This window comes from Microtus ochrogaster, unplaced genomic scaffold (genome assembly GCF_000317375.1).
Source record: "Microtus ochrogaster isolate Prairie Vole_2 unplaced genomic scaffold, MicOch1.0 UNK1, whole genome shotgun sequence".
NCBI classification, from domain to species: Eukaryota; Metazoa; Chordata; class Mammalia; order Rodentia; family Cricetidae; genus Microtus; species Microtus ochrogaster.
The window spans coordinates 4,490,720-4,509,563 of NW_004949099.1; the positions used below are offsets into that span (position 1 = coordinate 4,490,720).

Genomic DNA, 18,844 nt, shown 5'->3' on the forward strand with positions numbered 1-18,844 from the left:
CCTGCCTTCCCCGTGTCCCCCACCTGCCTTCCCGTGTCCCCCACCTGTCTTCCCGTGTCCCCCACCTGCTTTCCCCGTGTTCCCCACCTGCCTTCCCCGTGTCCCCCACCTGCCTTTCCCCGTGTCCCCCACCTGCCTTCCCGTGTCCCCCACCTGCCTTCCCGTGTCACCCATGTACCTTCTCTCTCACTCCATGTGCCTCTGGCCTCTGGTTTCTGATGCTACTGAAATCTGTGGTGTGGCACAAACTGTAGACTCTGTGCCTGCTAGGCTGAGCCAGGAAGTTTACTATGAGTTTGAGATCACCCTGAGCTACACGGCAAGACCTTGTCAAAAGTAGTGTTGTTATTTCTTATACTTGCTTGCTTTCTGTGTATCTGGGGAGGAATCTCTGCATATCTTTTGCCTGGTTTTTAGTGGATCATTTGTTTTCTTATTGTAGTATTTGTTAATACTTTACATATTTTGGGTATGAGTCCTTTGGTCACATACAACTTTGCAAACATTTTCTCCCCTAAGTAGTGATTTAACAGGACTGTCAAAATGGAATTAACATTGAGATCAGCAACTCCCAGGTTCTCCTCCTGAATATGCTTGCTGCATGGAGTGGCCAATTTACCATAGCAGAGCCCTGGGATTGGGGGCAGGGAGCAGGGGATTAAAAGCACCTTTTCAAAGGCATTGAATATGAGCCATCCAAGCAGGAGGCTGAGTAGGCTGGGGATGATAGATGGCCTAGACTCTGGGGAGTTTGGCAGGAGATGCAGATTTAGGAGGTAATGTGTCTAAGGGTGGCCTTTGGCAATCTGGCCATGCATGATCAACTGAGGAAGCCCTGTAAAGGGAGACGTGTGAGCCCAGAGCCAAGCTAGCCCTGGGTGTTTCAGTGTTACAAGAATGGCCAAGATGGGGAGGGTCAGGAGCGAGAATGTAAGGGCAGAAACCATTGTCTAGAAAGAACCTGAAGGCTTGAGGGAGGGCTTTCTATTGATTCTGAGAAAAGGCATCTAGAAGGTAACCCACCCTTTGATCTCATGGAATCAAGGACTTGGCCATTGGTCAGGCTGAGGGGTAGGAAGGAGGGAGGTGTGGTGTGGGTCGGGCTGGAACTCAGCCGTGTAAGCAGAGGTGGCAAGACTCTAGGCCAGCAGCGTCCTAAAGGTGGGTCCGTGATGCTCCTCCATGGACCACACCCAGTGTTGACTCTGACAGTTGAAAGCCACCAAGCTTAGGTGACCTCCAGTCACTCCTCATACCCACACTCCATGCACAGTGTGGTTTCTGGTACTGCCATAATGAGGTGCCGAACCTGGGGCTTTCTCATCAGACAGCTGTGGCTACAGCCCTGGGCGCCGCAAGTCCAAAAGCAAGAGCTGGCAGGGCAGCATCCTCTGCTGTCTCTCTCCCTGCATAGGAGATGCCATTGTATCTGTTCCCCGACATGGTCAGCCCTCTGTGTAGATCTGTGTCCTGATTACCTCTCCATATAAGGACAACAGTCACATAGGGTAGGGTCCATCCTATGACTCCTTCAGAGACCCCGCCTCCAGGGTCTCTCACATTCAGACGCTCAGGGGTTAGTACTTTAGCATTATCATTTGGAGGGACAGATATCAGTACATAGCAGGGCAAAGCCTCGTGAGCCCCATCATGGGGCACCATGTAGACAACACAATATAGCACCCTCTGGTGGACGTGCGGGGAACAGGTGACTGACTGTGCCTTGCCCAGACCCCAGAGCCTACCTTGACTTCATCTATTCTACCATAGGCTCGCTGGTTGGCCAGAGACTCTCAGATCACCCTGATGTGAGGAAAATAGGGTTCACAGGTTCAACAGAGGTGGGAAAACACATCATGAAAAGGTAGGTGGGGTACAGGGAGGAGAGGTCTTCCAGGCCGTGGTGTCTGGGTATAGATGATGCATCCCATAAGCTGGGTCCTGCTTCTTGGGTTTTGGTGAGCATAGCTACTTCCAGCAGTCATGTTAAAACAGATGCTGAGTTTTCCAAAAGCCCTTGAGAGGCCCGTTGGGCTGCTTATGGAGGTTACACAATCCAGGGCATTCTGGTACCATGTCACCTCCTACCCCAACAGTGCTAGAAGTTAGCGGTCCTGATTTGAGATTGCACTAGTATGAACTAGACACCGATTTGAAAAACTCAACACAGTAAAATGTACTCATTCATAACATTTATATTGATTGCAAGCTGACCTGGTGATGTTTCTGGTAAGTTAGATTAAATGGAACCCATTATAATTTGCTTTCTGTATCTGTGGCTTCCACATGGTGGATTCAAACAGCTGCAGGTTGGAAATATTTGAGAAAATCAATTTTGCCTACGCTGAATGTGTACAACCGTTGTTAGAGTTTCCTAGCCAATGCGAGTATCCACAGCCTGCTTACGGGGTGTTAGACCTTGACGTCCATGAGCTGTGGGAGCAGCTGAATGAGTGTAACATCTGTGCGTATACCTGACCATCCATTCAGAGTCTCAGCATGAGGGCGCTAGTCTCCATGAGGCTCCCCTGAGTCCTCTGTGGGCAGTGCTGGGGCAGGGGACCCATACCCTTGGGTGGTCCAGAACAAGACGACCTCTTCTCCCAGGTCATGCTTGGTGCCTACTTGAGGGTGGTGGTATCACTCAAGTATGAGTCTTGCCCGTGGACACATTGTCTGTGGTTCCCTGCATCTCTCTGCTTTGTCACTAAAACCCTGAGCTAGCCCTCTTTGGCCACAGCTACCCCAGCGGAGGGATGATTCTCTTTAGGGTCTACTCAGTCTGCTTTTCCTGGAGCACCGGTTGTGTGCCAGGCACTGGGATGCCATAGGACCCAGACAGATGCATGCTCTGTGGAAGGCCTGCTTTCTCCCGTGGTGGGGCGAGTCATTCATAAATTTGCAGTGGGACACAGCGGCCGGCAGACACAGGGAGGTGGGGGTTTTCCATGGGAGGATCAGAAAATGACCCTAAGAAGGGGACAGAGTGGAGCCGAGGGGGACACCAGTGAGTGTGAAGAGCCAGGACTGGGCTGGGTGTGAGGGGAATAGGAATGGTCCCCTAGTAGGAGGTGAGAGTGGGTGGTGGGGAGAAGGTGGGTCTGGTTTGCACTTTGGAGTCCAGCAAACTTGGGACTTGTCTTGTGCACCACCTACAAGCCCCTGTGGTCCAGGCCATGTGACACCAGCCCCTGCCTTCTGTTCCCAACAGCTGTGCCCTGAGTAATGTGAAGAAAGTCTCCCTGGAGCTGGGCGGGAAGTCACCCCTTATCATCTTTGCTGACTGTGACCTCAACAAGGCCGTGCAGATGGTGAGATAGGGCAGGGATGGGAATAGGTGGGAGGAAGTGTGGGAGGCCCTGGGCCAGAGGCAGAGGGATAGCAGTGGGGGATCTCTCGGCTACCATGGTTAACCTAACGTGGTATAGCCATCCATGATGTCACCACAAGTATAGGTAGCATAGCGAGAGGCACCCGTGGGCAAGGATGATGCATGCCCTCCACAGTGTGTTCCCTGCATGTCCTGTCATATCATTGAACCAGCTGGACAAATTGGGAAATTAAAAGGCTGCCTGCCTTGGCATGGGTAAAAAGCAAAGTGTCCCTGGATCTCTCGGGCATGACCCCGCTAACAGCTGTGACCAATGAACAATGACCCTGTGCACCCATGCCCAGCTTTCCACCTATGCTCTGGGCAGCTACAGGCCAGGACTGGGCATACCTGTGTGTATAGGGCCAGAAAAGTACCCCTCTGTGGTGGTCTCTTAGACTGGCCCAAATGAGGCCTCAGAACAGTGATGGAATGTGACAAATGCCACGAACGTGGAAGTGGTTCTTGCCATTGGTGTAATTTGATGCCTTGGTCCGCTCTCCACTCCCATGTGAGCAAATGAGTCAGACCCGTTCAGCCAGGTCTCCAACTATCTTAGCAGCGTGACCAAGCCTCATTCTGCCTTGGAGCAGGGCATGACACCCAACAGAGTCCTGAGAGGGAGTCCAGTCTTGCTCAGTGGGAAGCTGAGGAAGGCCAGGAGCTTCCTTATTCATCTCTGCCATGAGCCCGACAGTCCGGGATATTGGCTCAATTCAAAGTGTGGCTGCTGCTTCGGAGCCCTGCACATAACTGGGGGCCTGTGCCAACTGTTGGGCTGAATCATGCAGACTAAAAGAGCTGGACTGGACACTGCACCCCGCCCTTGGCTTCCTGCTGTCGGCTTCTTGGCTCCTAGCGTGTCTGAGCAGATTTCCTGCACTCCTGCACGTTCTTCCCTAGAACTAGGGCTGTGCCTCTCCATCCTGCTCTCCAACCCTGCTAATGCACAGTCTGGTACCTCTCCAGTCGGGTCCCAAGGAGACCTGGTACCTTTTGGGCCACCCAGTGAGTCTACCCATGGACCCGGGGTCCAGGAAAGCTCAGACTCACCCGATATATTATTCTCCATTGTTTGTCATGTGAACAGCATCCGTATGCTAATGAAGTCTCTAGGTGGCTCCCTCTTATCATGTGGGGCCTTGTGTCCTCACTCCCACCGCCACCTCTTGCTTCTACAGGCTGAGGATTGCACAGGACCTATGCACCCAGTGTAGGTAAAGCCTGTCCCATGTGAGGAAGGCAGAATGCAGGCACACCCACTCTTCCCTGAGAAGAGTTAACAGTCCTGGTGGGCAGTGGGGCGGAAGCACTCGGAGATCTGTAACCTGGCATTTTTGCACTTCTCTGAAGGGCATGAGCTCCGTTTTCTTCAACAAAGGGGAGAACTGCATTGCGGCGGGCCGGCTCTTTGTGGAGGACTCCATCCATGACCAGTTCGTGCAGAAAGTGGTAAGTTCAAGGTTAGAGTCTGAGCCGGAGGGGCAGGCTGTGAGAGAGGCAGTGGTGCAGAGTAAGGAGGGCCTGGGCTCCTCTCGTTGGGTACCACCCACTAGAGGATCCTTGGAGAGCTGTCTTGAGTCTTCAGCTCAAACTGACATAACCAAAGGGCCTGTGGGCAGAGGGTACCTAGCTCTAGCGCTTGCCCAGGCTTTGGTTCCATTCTCAGAACCACCGAAAAGGAGCGTTCTCTGAAAGTAGAGCCTAGGATAAGGACCAACTGTACAGGATTCACAAGGGCTTACCCTCTTAAGTGAGGTCATAGGAGGCCCAGGAAAGGACTGGGAAAAGGACAGGAGAGCAAGGACCTGTCCTCAGGACCCCTGGCAGCATCCCTGGAGCAGGAAGTACCCTGTGCAGGTGCCCAGAATCAAGAGTCTAGACTTTGCCCATGCCCCTAATGTTAGGCAGTGGTTGCTGCAAGCTGGCCGTTTGTGAGGGGGGCAGCTTCTGACACCTTCTGGGGACCCGACAGGTGCCAAGCAGCAGCTCCCACTGGAGTTACTGGGTAACGTAACAAAATCCCAAAGGGCAGACTGAGGCCAGCTCCAGGAACAAATGGGTCTTCTTGGCCCTGTAGGACTGTATGATTTGCTTGTTGTTTGTTTGTTTGTGGTGCTGGAACCCAGGGCCTTGGCTAGTGAGATGATTGTTCTGCCACTGAGCCCCACCCCCAGCAAGGAATGTCTTTAATTCTTGACTTTGGGGGTTCTCTGTGAACTGGCATCATTGTGACCAGCCTCATCCTGTGAGGTTGACAGGTACAGACGGACACTTCTCTAACATAAAACCAGAGAGGGACAACTTCCAACTGTTAGACTAAAGTTACAGGAAGGGCACCGGTTGGCAACCAAGCCTTCAACACCAGGACTGAATCAGAATAGTCAGGAATAGGTCTGAGTATGAAGGTGACAAGGACAGGAAAGGGCTGAGCAGCATTGCTGTGTGACAAATGACACCTGACACCCAGTAGCCCCCGAGCTTACCTGGCTCACAGTCTGTCCAGGCTAGGGTGAACCCTGAAGTGAATGAGGATGGTCACAACTTTGCCTGATCCTTAGACTCCAGCTCAGGAGCCTGGCAGCCAGGCCACACAAGAGAAGGACTGGGGCCGACCTTCCCAGAGGCCAACAGATCTGTCATTGGTCATTGATTGACCAATGAATGATTGGCCATTGATTCTGTGCAACTGTGTTTTCTTTCTTCATCCTGCATCCTGATTCATTGTTTTTAAAAAAGATTATTTTATGTGGATATGTGTTTCTCCTGCATGTGTGTATGTACACTTCATGCTTGGTGTCTGCAGAGGTCAGAAGATGCCACTGGCTCCCCTGGAACTGGAGTTACACATCTTTGTGAGCCCCAACTCATTTTCTGTCCTTCTGACATCTAAACTCCAGAGTCATTAGGTCACCTCCTGTCACTCCGCAGTGATACCCCAGTAGCATCTTTACGTTCCAAATCCTAGGCTTACTTTGAAGGTGACAGAAGCGGGCTTCCCAGAGGGGGCCACTCCCAAATGATTTGTTGAAGCCGAGAAAAATGAAAGCAGCAGTAGGTAGACTTGAGCCTTGGACCATTTTCTCTGTTCAGTGTCCCTCTGTCTGTCACTGAGACTCCTCTAGTAGATAGGTTTGGAGTCAGGCTGGGAAAGCCCCCTCAGCTGGGAAATGGCTTCCACACATTCTTCAAGGACCTGTGACCGGTATAAACCACAGAGGTGGGAGCTGTCCTAGGACTGACTGTGGCACTGAGCACAACCTGACCCGAGGACTTTCTGCAGGTGGAGGAAGTGGGGAAGATGAAAATCGGCAACCCCCTGGACAGAGACACCAACCATGGCCCGCAGAACCACGAGGCCCACCTGAAGAAGCTGGTGGAATATTGCCAGCGTGGTGTGAAGGAAGGGGCCACACTGGTCTGTGGTGGGAACCAAGTCCCGAGGCCAGGTCAGTCAAGTTATCCATCTCGCTTGGGTAAACTGAGGCAGCAAATACTAGACCTCTGGTTTTCAACCCAGCCCTAACTGGACATAGCTGAAGGCCAAATACCAGTGTGGTTAGGATCCAGGCCTCCAGTTCAAATTGGGATCTTGGATGTAATGGCCCTTGGCTGTTTGGTCACCCTCTTGACCCAGGTCTGGAACTGGGAAGGTGAGGGAGGAGTCCAGAACATTCCCAGTGCTGGTGTAATCTGCTGTGCAGGGTGTTGCTATTGCATCACTGCACCATGGCGTCAGTCTCCTCTGACTTGAGTTCAAGGTTCTCGCTCTTTGGCTTCTCTTCTGAGCAGTTGTTCTGTGTGTTGTGTGACTTCTGGGAAGACATGAACTAATGCCCACTCACCCCAGATAGGAGCCAGTGGCCACCAAAAGAGATGGCCCTGTCGATATCTAGCCTAGTGAGCCAGTGATTTTATTGGGGTCACTCACAGGAGCATGATTGGCTCAAAGGCACAGAGGCTGGGTGATGACTCCCAAAAGCTGCATCCTGGAACAACTTGGAGGCAGCTCCACTGCCATCTCATCTCCCTTTTCACTGCTTAGTGGGCGGGTGGCAGGGGCCTTATCTCAGGTCATTTGCTTGAGTGTTGTGAGCTTCCTTCCTCCCTTCAGGGAATGCTTTAGTTGCTAGGCAACAGGTGGCAATGCCACAGTGTCCCACCACTGGTGGCCAGCTGCCCTCAGCTAGGAGTGAGCCTTTGCCTGGAGTGGCCCATCTTTGAGATGATGCAGATCTTCATAGACACATGGCTCAGGTCACCCATCTAGAGCTCCTGACACATCCAGAATTAGGTACCTGAATGGCACCAGGCACTTGGCTTCAGTAATCATCTCACTGACTGTCTTAGTCACTTTTTTATGGCTGTGAACACACCATGACCAAGACAACTTACTGAAGGGTTTATTGGGGGCTTACAGATTCAGGGGGCGAATCCATGACCCTCATGGTGGGGAGCATGGAGCAGGCAGGCAGTTACGGCACTGAAGCAGTAGCTGAGAGCTCGCAGCTTGAGATAGCATCTATGAGGCAGAGAGATCTGACAGAGAACGGTGTGGGCATTTGAAACCCTACAGCCTGCCCCCAGATACACACCTCCATAATAAGGCCATACCTCCTAGTCCTTCCCAAGCAGTTCCACCAGCTGGGGACCAAGCATTAAATTACATGAGCCTGTAGGGCCCATTCTTATTGAAACAAGCAGTGTCTGACCCCGACACACTTGCTTCTCTGTAATCTACTCAGTTCTAGGCACTCAAACCAGGGGAGCAGAAGCCACATGGATGGAGCCTTGTGCTGCCTGCCCACAGCACAGCAGCTCCACACCCTGCCTGCCTTTGCTGTCTGCCTTTTACACCCCGTAAGGAGCCCCACACAGAAGAGGCTCTCATTAACTGATGGAATTGAAGAGGGGAAGAAAGGACACGCCCCTCTTTCTGACCCCTTGATTTTCATTCTCTTCTGGTCCTGTTAAGTTTGGCACCTCATTTATACCTTGATTCTCCTGCATCCCTGCCACCTTCTGCAGCTTATCCTGCCAAGTGTCCCCGGGAGTCATTGACCCTTTGTTTCTTTACCCCATGAGTGTTCTTGGGTTCCAATGCTTCAGGGGCAAGTTCCCTGACTGCCTCCTTGGCCTCATTTGCAGACGGTGTGAGTTGCCCTTCACCCCCACCCACCATCTCCTGCACTCTCTCTAGATGCTTCTCATCTTCTGTATTTGCTGCTCCTCAGCTTGGCAAACAGCTCCCCAGTGTCCCAACCAGAGAACAACTCATCATTTAGCTCATATGAAGCAAACTTCCCTGTATCACCAGTGTGCGAGTTCCCTAAGGCTGGGGACAGTATGGCAAGCCCTAGCAGGGGGTGGGCTGCAAAGTTTGGAGTAAGCACTGTTCACAGAGCAGAGAGAGGGATCCAGTGGAGCTAGCTAGTACATCCCCCGGGAACATGAGGGCGGCCCATCTATTCTCTGAACAATAGGGTGGGGAATTTTCTAGAACCCATTCAAGAATAGGACAGATCAGGGCTGACTCTTCTTGGCCAATTCTACCTGAAAGGCAGAGGACGAGGCGCCTGGGTCTATAGTGAAAAGAGTGTTGTATGAGCCAGGCCCTGACCAGAATAGGGAGGAGACAGTCAGGGACCTGTACCTCCTACATGCCTCAGGTCACTGTCTTCCCTACAGGCTTCTTCTTTCAGCCAACCGTCTTCACCAACGTGGAGGACCACATGTACATTGCTAAAGAGGAGTCCTTCGGGCCCATCATGATCATCTCTCGGTTTGCTGACGGGTATGTGATTCACCACACCTCTCAATGTAGATGGAAGTTTCTGTCCCTCCTGGTCCTACAGCCATTCAGTCCCAAAGAAATACATAGGGGCTTATATTAATTATAAACTGCTTGGTCTATTAGCTCAGGCTTACTATTAACTACCTCTTACAACTTAAATTAACCCATATTTAGCCATGTGGCTTGGTATCTTTTCTCAGTGATACATTCTCATCTTGCTTCCTCTGCATCTGGGTGATGACTGTGTCTCTCCTTTTCTCTTCCCTAAATTCTCTTAGTCTGGTTGCCCCACCGATAGTTCCTGCCTGGGTATTGGGCAACCAGCATTTTATTAAACCAGCATGAGTTTAATAAATCTTTACAGTGTACAAAAGCATTATCTTACAGCATCTCAGGGCTTTTTCTCTGTCTGGAGTCTTGACATCAACTGTGAGAGATGGTCCATGAGAAGGAAACCGAGTTAGTGAAGAGCCTGTACACGGTGCCTGGGCTGCCTGCATAGGCCTCTTCAAGAACACAGGGCTCCCTTTGCCCTCCCTCTCCTGGGCCAGGATGGCCTCCAGGCCTAGATGAATAAAAGGCAATTTCCTTGCATGTCCCGGCTTCCCTGTGTCTGTCCTCCATTTCTGGTATTACTTACAGCCTACCGGGTCTTGTTCTTATAGTGTCCTGCTGAGACCTAACCTGGTCCTGTCCAAATGGCCTGGAACAACTATGGCATTGGGTCTCAATCATGAATGAGCCCATGCTTCAGGTTGGTTGGATGGAGTGAGCCTGTCTCAGCTCTGTGCTACATCTGGACTTGCCTGGTACAAAGGAAGTAGCTATGCTCACCTGGGCTTGGGCTATCTCTCCATGGCAGCCTCAGGTCCCTGGCCTGGAGCCCAGGTCCCGTGGAAGCCAGTTGGAGGCAGCCAAGCTCCTAAGGAGCTAGCCTCAGAACACACCCGGCCCAGGAGCCATCCAGGCCACAGGTTAAAGAGAAGGAAGGGTCCACTAACTGTGGAGGAACTACAGCTCTGTGGACACGTTTGACCGGCCACACCTTTCCTCACTCATTTTTCAGGCAAATGACACTTTCGTCTTCACCTTTTCCAACCAGTTGTCACGATGTGACTACCATCACCAGCTGATGCTGACTGCAGTAGACAGATTTCACAGTCTCTGCCAGGCACACACGACCCCAGCTCTTAGGTCTGATGTCTGCTGAATGCTCAGTCTACCTCTGCCTAAAACTGCCTCTCTGAGCTCCCTTCCTGCACGAGGCCCCCTGCCCAGATCTGCTCTGTGAAATATTTAACTACACCCCCGACCCTCCTCGTCTTTCTCTCTGCTGCCCCCTTCTGCAATCTCAGCACAGGTTTTTCCTTTGGGGGTCTCCTGGCCGAGGGGCATGGGCTTAGACACTTTTGGGAAGCAGATTCTGATTTTCCCTTATCCCCAGTCCAAAAATGGGTTCTTAGAGCATCCCTCAGTGAGTTTTCGCACTTCCCCCACAGGGACGTGGATACTGTTCTGTCTCGGGCCAATGCCACAGAGTTTGGCCTGGCCTCTGGTGTCTTCACCCGGGATATCAACAAGGCCCTGTATGTCAGTGACAAACTCCAGGCGGGCACTGTGTTCGTCAACACCTACAACAAAACAGATGTGGCCGCACCCTTCGGAGGATTCAAACAGTCTGGATTTGGCAAAGATCTGGGTAACTAAACCCTGTCCTAGGGCTACTTTTACGTATTCACTCAGCAAACACCCGCCAAAGGCCACCAAGTGCCAGGTTCTGTCCCCAGTGCTGGGGTGTCACATTGGACAAGATAGCTGGTAGCTGCTCAGTTCTTGCTGGGAGGGGGGACCTTTTGGGACCAATGTCATTGCTGAGACAGCACACAGGAGCAGAAAGAATATATACAGTAGAATATATCTAGGCAGGCAGGAAGACAACTTCTTGGCTGCTGGTAGCCAGCAGGGCACCCATCCTACCTGCGTTACCATTGCAATGGTAGGGAGGCAGGAAAGCTTCTAAAATGGCTGCCCCAGATTGGTTCTGCATTCCCCTGCCTGCAGTGGAGTCCAAACCCATAGCTTACTACAGTACGACCTGGGTTGGGTATGTGGCTTCCCTGGGGCCTTGGTTTCTCATCTGTGGAGAGAGGAAGGCTGCCCACTGGTGTGCTCATCTCAGGGATCCCCTGAAAGGAACAGCGGTAGGTTTCCCAGCAGTGTGTGTTTTCTCGCAGGAGAGGCAGCCCTGAACGAGTACCTGCGGGTCAAGACCGTGACTTTTGAGTACTGAAGCCAGGTCTCCATGGTGCTTCTGTATCCTGGTGGCCTCCCCTCAGGGACCCTGGACCCCGTCTGGTGTCTGAGAACCCTTCTGTCACAGCACCGCCCCCTTACGTCTCTGGAGCAATCACCCTGCACCGCTGGGTGACAGGACACCCTCGGAGCAATCCGAAGTGGCTCCAAGTGGAGTGGGCAGTCATGGCCAGGATGAATAAAGATGTGAGCAGGGGTAGCGTGCACTTTGTGTCACCGTTCTGTCTGTGGGTGCTCCAGATGGCCCCAGAAGGAGCAGTCACCCCGAGTCCGGGGCATATAGCATCACTTGGCCTGCAGAGACTGAACCTTAGGGGGTACACAGAAGGAAATGCGTGTGTCAGTACCCGCCTCCAAAGGCAAGAGCTGAGAAGGGGGATTCGGCTGGGAGTGGGGGACAAGCCCTGGGCCATGAAGCAGCCCAGTCTCTTCTGCAAGGACCCTAGTCCTCACCAGCCACTCAGTGTGGAGCATTCGTGACGGCAACCTGGGGCCTGTGGCAGGAGCTTCACCCTGCCTGGCATCTCATACCTGGGCAGCACCCCTGTCTGGATTTCTCATTATCTTACACCACCCCACCTCAGCCAGGAGCACAGGCCCCACAAGCCTTCTGCCACCTGTGTGCCCACCCGAGGCCCTCTTCCCTACACCCTCATCCTGAAGGTCCCACACACCACAGATTTGCCGTTGCCTTGGTTTCTCCAATATGCCCACTCTTCTTGACATGCCAACCACTGTCACCTACCTCTGGCTCTGCCTTTTTGGGTCCAAATGTTTTAATGGTTTCTTTGATCTTCCTCAGATCCCCTGACCAGGCAGGGAGTGACCTAGTGACCTGTGCTGGTTTGGGAAAGTTCAACCAGGCCTCTGTGGTGTCCTGGCCTTGCACCACATCCCTGCCCATCTCTTAAGCACAGCGCAAGTCTCATAATGACCCCTGATCAGTGGGAAGCCGCATCCCTGATATAGATCCCTGTGGGTTTAGGAATTCCTGTCACCTACCATGCCGTAAGTGATGTGGTGGAAGCACATCACTCCTGGATTTCGGGTGGAGCTGTGGAAACCCCTCTGCATCGCTGCTGGAGTGAAGTGACAGTGACCCACGGCGGCACTGCCAAGTGTTCTCTAAGACAACCAGTGTCAGTGTACTCATTTTTAAAAAGATTGATGCCTTTTTGGTCTGTGCGTTTGTGTATATGTGCACATGCATGCAGATACCAGAAGAGAACAGAAGAGGGCATCAGGTCCCTTGAAGCCGGAGTTGCAGGCAGTTGTGGGCTGGCAGACATGGGTAGAGGGAATCAGGTAAAGCAGCAAGCTCTCACTCCTGAGCTGTACCGCCACCTCATACCTGCTGTTGTGCACAGGGACAGCATTGCCTGACAGCACAGTTCTCAGCTTATCCCAGACTCAAAGTGACAAAGGACGGTAGGTCTTATGACAGCACGTGTGAGCACTGGTAGAGGCAATGGTAACAACATTAGACTGGCGAGTGCTGGGTGCCATGCAGGCCTCTAAGTCCTCCCCACACATCTGTATTGTGCATGCTGTGGTCCAGGGAAGAAGGAATGACTAGACCACTGAGGCAGAGACGCTAGCTTGCTCAGGTCCTGCAGCTGCTATGACACTGCTTTTCCCTTCCCAGATCATGAGACTCTTGAAGCCCATGCTATGCAGTGACTCACTGTTAGAAACCCAGGTCCTGAGTCTGCTGGAATTGGCCCCAGGGCCTTAACTTCCAGATCACAGGTATGGGACACCAGTTCCTAATGGGAAATCCATACCCCGTGTGTGGGTGCTCTACCCCATGTAACGGGTGAGATGGGCTGTGCCTAGGGCTCACTATGCTGATGCTGTAGCCTCTCAGAGATCTTCTTACAGGTCTATGAAACGTGCTGTGTGGCTCCCTCCGTGAGGCTTGTTCCGGTGTGTGTGTGTGTGTGTGTGTGTGTGTGTGTGTGTGTGTGTGTGTGTTGGGAAGTGCTTCCTTCCTGCTTCCCCAGCAGGGCCCCTGCTTTGGGTATGTCCATCCTTGCATCCTGGTGCCCACCGAAGGGAAAGGCGTGCTTCCACTGTTCATTTCTAAGTGCAATAAGGACTTACCACTGTGCCCATTTTTAAGGGTGTCGTTTAGCAACACTAAATACCACCTGTCATTTCCAACCACCACCTCCCTCCTGTCCCTGAACCCTACTTTCCTTACATCTGGATGGTCTGAGAGTCTCTGGCCAACCAGCAAGCTTGTGTGTGGTAGGATAAGTGAGAAAGTCAAGGTAGGCTCTGGGGTCTGGGTAGGGCACAGACACTTGTCCCTCGCACATCCACCAGAGGGTGCTGCATCGTGCTGTCCCATGATGGGGCTCACGGGGCCTTGCCTGCTATGGACAGAATTATGTACTTCCAAATGATAATGCTAGCGTACTGACCTCTGAATGTGAGGGCCCCTGGAAGCACACATAGGGAAGGCAAGCTGAGTCTGCGAACCCAGAGTTCACATTCAGCTGGGCTGGAAATAAAACAGTCCAGTCTACAGCCTTTACCACATGCCCATAGCCATCTAAAGGTCTTCTTGAGGTAGGGATAGCTCATCCCTATCTGATGACCAATAGGGAGAGCATTCATGTAGGTGAGAGAGGCTCTGGGTTTTATCCTCAGCATACATGTGCACGTGTGTGTATTGTGTGTGTTCCATATGACATTTAAAATATGTCACAGGGTTTAACATCCTGTAGTGGTTTGAAAGAAAATGGCCGGGCTGCAGAGGTGGCTCAGTGGTTAAGAGCACTGGCTGCTCTTCCAGAGGTCCCTAGTTCAGTTCACAGCACCCACATGGTGGCTCATGACTATCTACAACGGGATCTGATGCCCTCTTCCAGCACGCAGGTGTACATGCAGAGAGCACTCATACATAAAAGTAAGTAAAGGGGTTTTTAAAAAAAGAAAGAAAAAAGAAAGAAAGAAAAGAAAAAGAAAAGAAAATGGCCCCCAAAGGGAGTGACACTAATGAGAGGTGTGGCCTTATTGGAGTAGGTGTGGCCTTGTTGGAGGAGGTGTGGCCTTGTTGAAGGTGTGGCCTTGTTGGAGGAGTGGCCTTGGAGGAGGTGTGGCCTTGGAGGAGGTGTGGCCTTGTTGGAAGTGTGTCATTTGTTTCTTTTAACCAACTCACTTGCTCAGGACAGACAGCCTTATTCACTGAAAGCCACGGTTTTAGGCTCAGGCTAGACTTTAAATCCCTGCTCTGCTCTGGGGTTGGGCTTTGAGGTCTCCTATGCCCAAACCACATCTAGTGAGACAGATCACTTCCTGTTTCTGCCTGTTAAGATGTAGAACTCTCAGCTCCTTCTCCAGCACCATGTCTTCCTGCACACTGCCGTATCCCACCATGATGATAATGGACTGAACCTCTGAAACTGTAAACCACCCAATTAAATGTTTTTTTTTTTTTTTTAAGAATTGCCCTGGTTATGGTGTCTCTTCACAGCAATAGAAACCCTAACAAATGCCTCCTGTTCTGGCATTTTTCTTTTCATAATCTACTGCCCCCCAAACATGAGATAATCAGGCCCTTGGCAAGGTCCTGAGGGGAAATGCCGGTGTTCTATGAGGAGACCCTATGTTCTGGCTCTCCCAGCTGCTCTGGTATACCCTCCCCTTGCCAGCTCCCTGTGTGCAGTCAGCTAAACCTATCTTTAGCGTCAGGTCAGCTTCCTCAAGGCCTCAGATCAGCCCAGAGATGAGGGGGTGTTGAGCTGCCCGGGTGCTGTCCCCGAAGATCGAAGTGAGTCAGGTCTCCAGACTGCAGCAGTACCTATGTGTGAGCAGTCCCCACCGTGGCCCACAAGCTCCTGGCTTCCACTTTTGTCCTCCAGACAGACACAACAGCACTGCTGAAGCCACCAAAGAGTCCACACTGAGAAGTACCGTAAGTCTTTTCATTGTTTCCAAAGGTTAGGCAGTTGGGGGTTAGTCCAGGATCTGTAAAGAGGGTCTTGCTAATGAGTCAGAAGCACACCTTACCTTCCAAACCTAGCACTGCCAGACACTAACTGGTGGGCAAGCCTCAATTTCCTGCCTGAGAACAGCAATTACAATGCCTTCTCTGCCCACTCCAGCCTTTCACGGCAATGTGGGCCACCTCTGTGTCAGTGGTGCCGTGGTCCAAGTGCTATGACCACTGCAGCATGAAAATTTTGTTCTTGTTATGGTTTTGCAAATTACTAATGGGTTCTCAATGACAGCTTTGTCTTCCTGGTAGCACTCAGCCACACGCACAGCTGCCAGGAAGGACTAGGGGGCGGGCTAGGGTGAGATCTGCTTCATACTTGGCCTAACCCAATGCTAGTCAGGAAGGACTAGGGGTTGGGCTAGGGTGAGATCTGCTTCATACTTGGCCTAACCCAATGCTAGTCAGGAAGGACTAGGGGTCGGGCTAGGGTGAGATCTGCTTCATACTTGGCCTAACCCAATGCTAGTCAGGGCCTCTTGTGGGGCTGTTTTCCGCTGTCTGCAGAGATCCTCAGGAGGCCAACTGACCTGACAGAAAAGCAGTGAAAGTGGACTGACTTCCCCAGGTGTATAAACAAAGGCCAGGGATGGCATTGTGCCCTCGATGGACCGGCTTGGGGGGTGGGATGCATTCCAAGCTAGCTCTTGGGTATCAGAGGGGAGTAGTGAGGGGCCACCCTGGGTGACTTGAAGCATCTTCTAACTAACCAGAAAGAAAATTTTGTTTGGGGAAAGTTTACTCCCATTTTGTATGTGAAATTAATATTCTAAATTTAATATTTGAAAAGAGATGACAGGTGTGGTGTTGCATAGCTGTAATTCCTGCACTCAGGAGCTGGACTCAGGTTTTCTGGGTTTGAGGCCAGCCTGGATTACATAGCAAGTTCCAGGTCAGCCAGTGCTACATAGTGAGACCTTATTTCAAAATAAAAAAGACAGATTATCCACGGGATAGTTGGCATGTGTGTGTGTGTGTGTGTGTGTGTGTGTGTATGCTCACACATGAGCACATGCATGCACATGTGTACACATGCACAATATGCATGTGTGTCTGTCTCTGCATGTGTGTCTGTGTGCTGTCTTTGTGTGTGTGTCTATGTATGGGATCCCGAGTATCCTGGACAAGCACTCTGGCACTGAGCCCCATCTCAGCCCTGAGCCATCACCATTTAACAGGAACTGGACAATCAAAAACAGCCAGCTTCATCCACCCACCCACTGACCCATCCACCCACCCATCCATCCATCCATCCATCCACCCACCCACCTATCCCTTTCTTTCACCAACTCACTTGCTCAGGACAGACAGCCTTATTCAAGGAAAGCCATGGCTTTAGGCTCAGCCCAGACTGCTGAGCCTAGGCAGCATGCTCTGCCAAGGCAGTGTATGTAGCCTTGGGCAAATGGGCACCTCTTGCCTCTTGGCTCACTAACCCATAAAAGGGCATCAGCTCTGCACAGCCCAGGCTGCGTGAGGATGAGTGGCAGGCAGAACACATGGTACAGAGTCCTGAAAACTGTGTTTTCCTCTGTCATTGCACCTGTTTATTTGCTGATGTCCCCAAACCTTTCCGAGGCCTTGCTGACACCCTGCTCTGCCCCTGCCTGCCTCTGGTGACCTCTGTCCCCAAGGAACACAGTCACATGTGATGACTGGAGCTGTTGGACTTCAGGTAGGATACCTCTGAGTTCCCAGAAGCCCTCAGAGTGGCTGCTCACCGTGTTGGCCTGTTTGCAGTGAACCTCTTGTTTGCATCTTTCTGCCTCCCTCTTCACTCTCACGGTGCCCTCTGGGTCAGCCTCTATGCGAAGGGTTTGCACTAGAGTCCTGTCTCAGGGAGGAGGGGCTGAGGCCCAATGTTCCCTCTAAGACCATGACACCAGTTACTTTGGTCCCCACACACTAGCCCTCCTCCCTATAGTTCTGCCAGCTCCCAAAAGCGCTTTAATAGGGGATAAAACCCTAGTGAAACCTTTATGAAACCTCCAAAACTATGGGCCAAAATAAACCCTCTCCCTTTACGGTAAAAGAAAGCAGACCAGCATGGATTCAAGATCAAGGTGCGGGGATGGCTATTTCTGGTCATACTTCTTCCTGTCTGTCTTCCCTCCATGCACTGTGGGGTCTATTCCTCTTCTTGAGAGGACTCAGTCCCATTGTGTTTGCATCCCATGACCTCTCTTACTCATTGTTACCTCCTGACAACAAATGCCATTACTCTGGGGGCTCAGAATTCAATGCATATATTTGGGAAACAAGCAATTGAGTCTGTAATCTCCCCTAGCATGTGAAATGCTGTCTACTATTTTTGATGTTGTTTTGTTTTTCATTTGCTGAGGACAGAATCCAGGAACTGGCCTGTCTAACACTGAGTTGCATCTTCCCAGCCCTTTTTAGTATCTTTAGTATCTTTTGTATCTTACTTCTCTCTTAAAAGCTATAGTCTTGCACAGCAGGTTTCTGCAGATGCGATTGGCTGCATCCAGCCAGGGCTCAGGATTCCTGAACCAATAGAGAGTAGTCATGGGGTTGGGGTGGGGGACACAGAAAGGACACAGGACGGTTTGTAGGAGCTGGTGTCAACTGAGGCTCACCACTGCTAGATCTTCCAGGCCTGTGTCAGCCTGGGCAGCCCACAGTTACCCCTGCAGGTGAAGAGGAACCCGTCCCCTGACAGCCCATATCCTGTCTGCAACTCTCAGTCATTTCTGAGTCAAACAACGACTCCTGCAGAGGACTGGGAATTACCAGTCGATAAGTGTGAGAGCATCACAGCCGCGTTGAAGGACAGAACTTTACGACGCATACTCAAGTGTTTAAAGGTGAAACATCTAGAGATGTCAGGTTGAAAACAAAACAGGCAGGTGTGGACCCTGAGGAAAGCTGGCCCTTGCCGTGCACTGCTGTAGGCCAGTGACACAACTCGCCTGCCCGGCCCCGCCCCTGACCGTGGCACCGCCCTACTTATAGTCCTTCCAAATCCCGGCAGATCTCCTTGCCCGTCCCCCGCAGCGGTCCCTCCTCTGAGGCGTGTCATTGACGCCTTCAGCACCCAGGGAGCATCCCTGCACACACCACTGCAGGCTCAGCGAGCTGTCCTGTGCTCTTTGGAAACCACCGGGTTTGCCAAGCTGGGAGTCTTTGGGTGTTAAATGGATGCCTCAGTCCACCAGTCCTTCACTAGAAAGCTTTAAAAACTAGGTTCTCAAGCTTCACCCCATGACCTGGCCCCGCCCACGAGGCCGACCCACACAGCCCCTCCCTTTCTGAGACTCCGCCCCCATGTGGCCCCGCCCCTCGGTCCGGGCGCCTGGGCAGGGCAGGACTGCCCCGCAGACCGCCCTTCCCGCTTCCTCCCGCC

At 52.0% G+C, this 18,844-nt stretch overlaps 1 protein-coding gene across 1 annotated transcript in view; it reads left to right on the forward strand.

Moving 5' to 3' along the window:
• The window catches only part of Aldh1l1 (aldehyde dehydrogenase 1 family member L1), a 46,387-nt gene extending 34,704 nt beyond the window's left edge, over positions 1 to 11,683 (forward strand). The window contains exons 17-23 of the mRNA XM_005364871.3: positions 1,771 to 1,864; positions 3,212 to 3,311; positions 4,724 to 4,822; positions 6,654 to 6,819; positions 9,059 to 9,164; positions 10,664 to 10,863; positions 11,399 to 11,683. Coding sequence (XP_005364928.1) covers positions 1,771 to 1,864; positions 3,212 to 3,311; positions 4,724 to 4,822; positions 6,654 to 6,819; positions 9,059 to 9,164; positions 10,664 to 10,863; positions 11,399 to 11,454 — 821 coding nt within the window. The 3' untranslated portion in view covers positions 11,455 to 11,683. The remainder of the gene's footprint in view (positions 1 to 1,770; positions 1,865 to 3,211; positions 3,312 to 4,723; positions 4,823 to 6,653; positions 6,820 to 9,058; positions 9,165 to 10,663; positions 10,864 to 11,398) is intronic.
• The last annotated feature ends 7,161 nt before the right edge of the window (positions 11,684 to 18,844 follow it).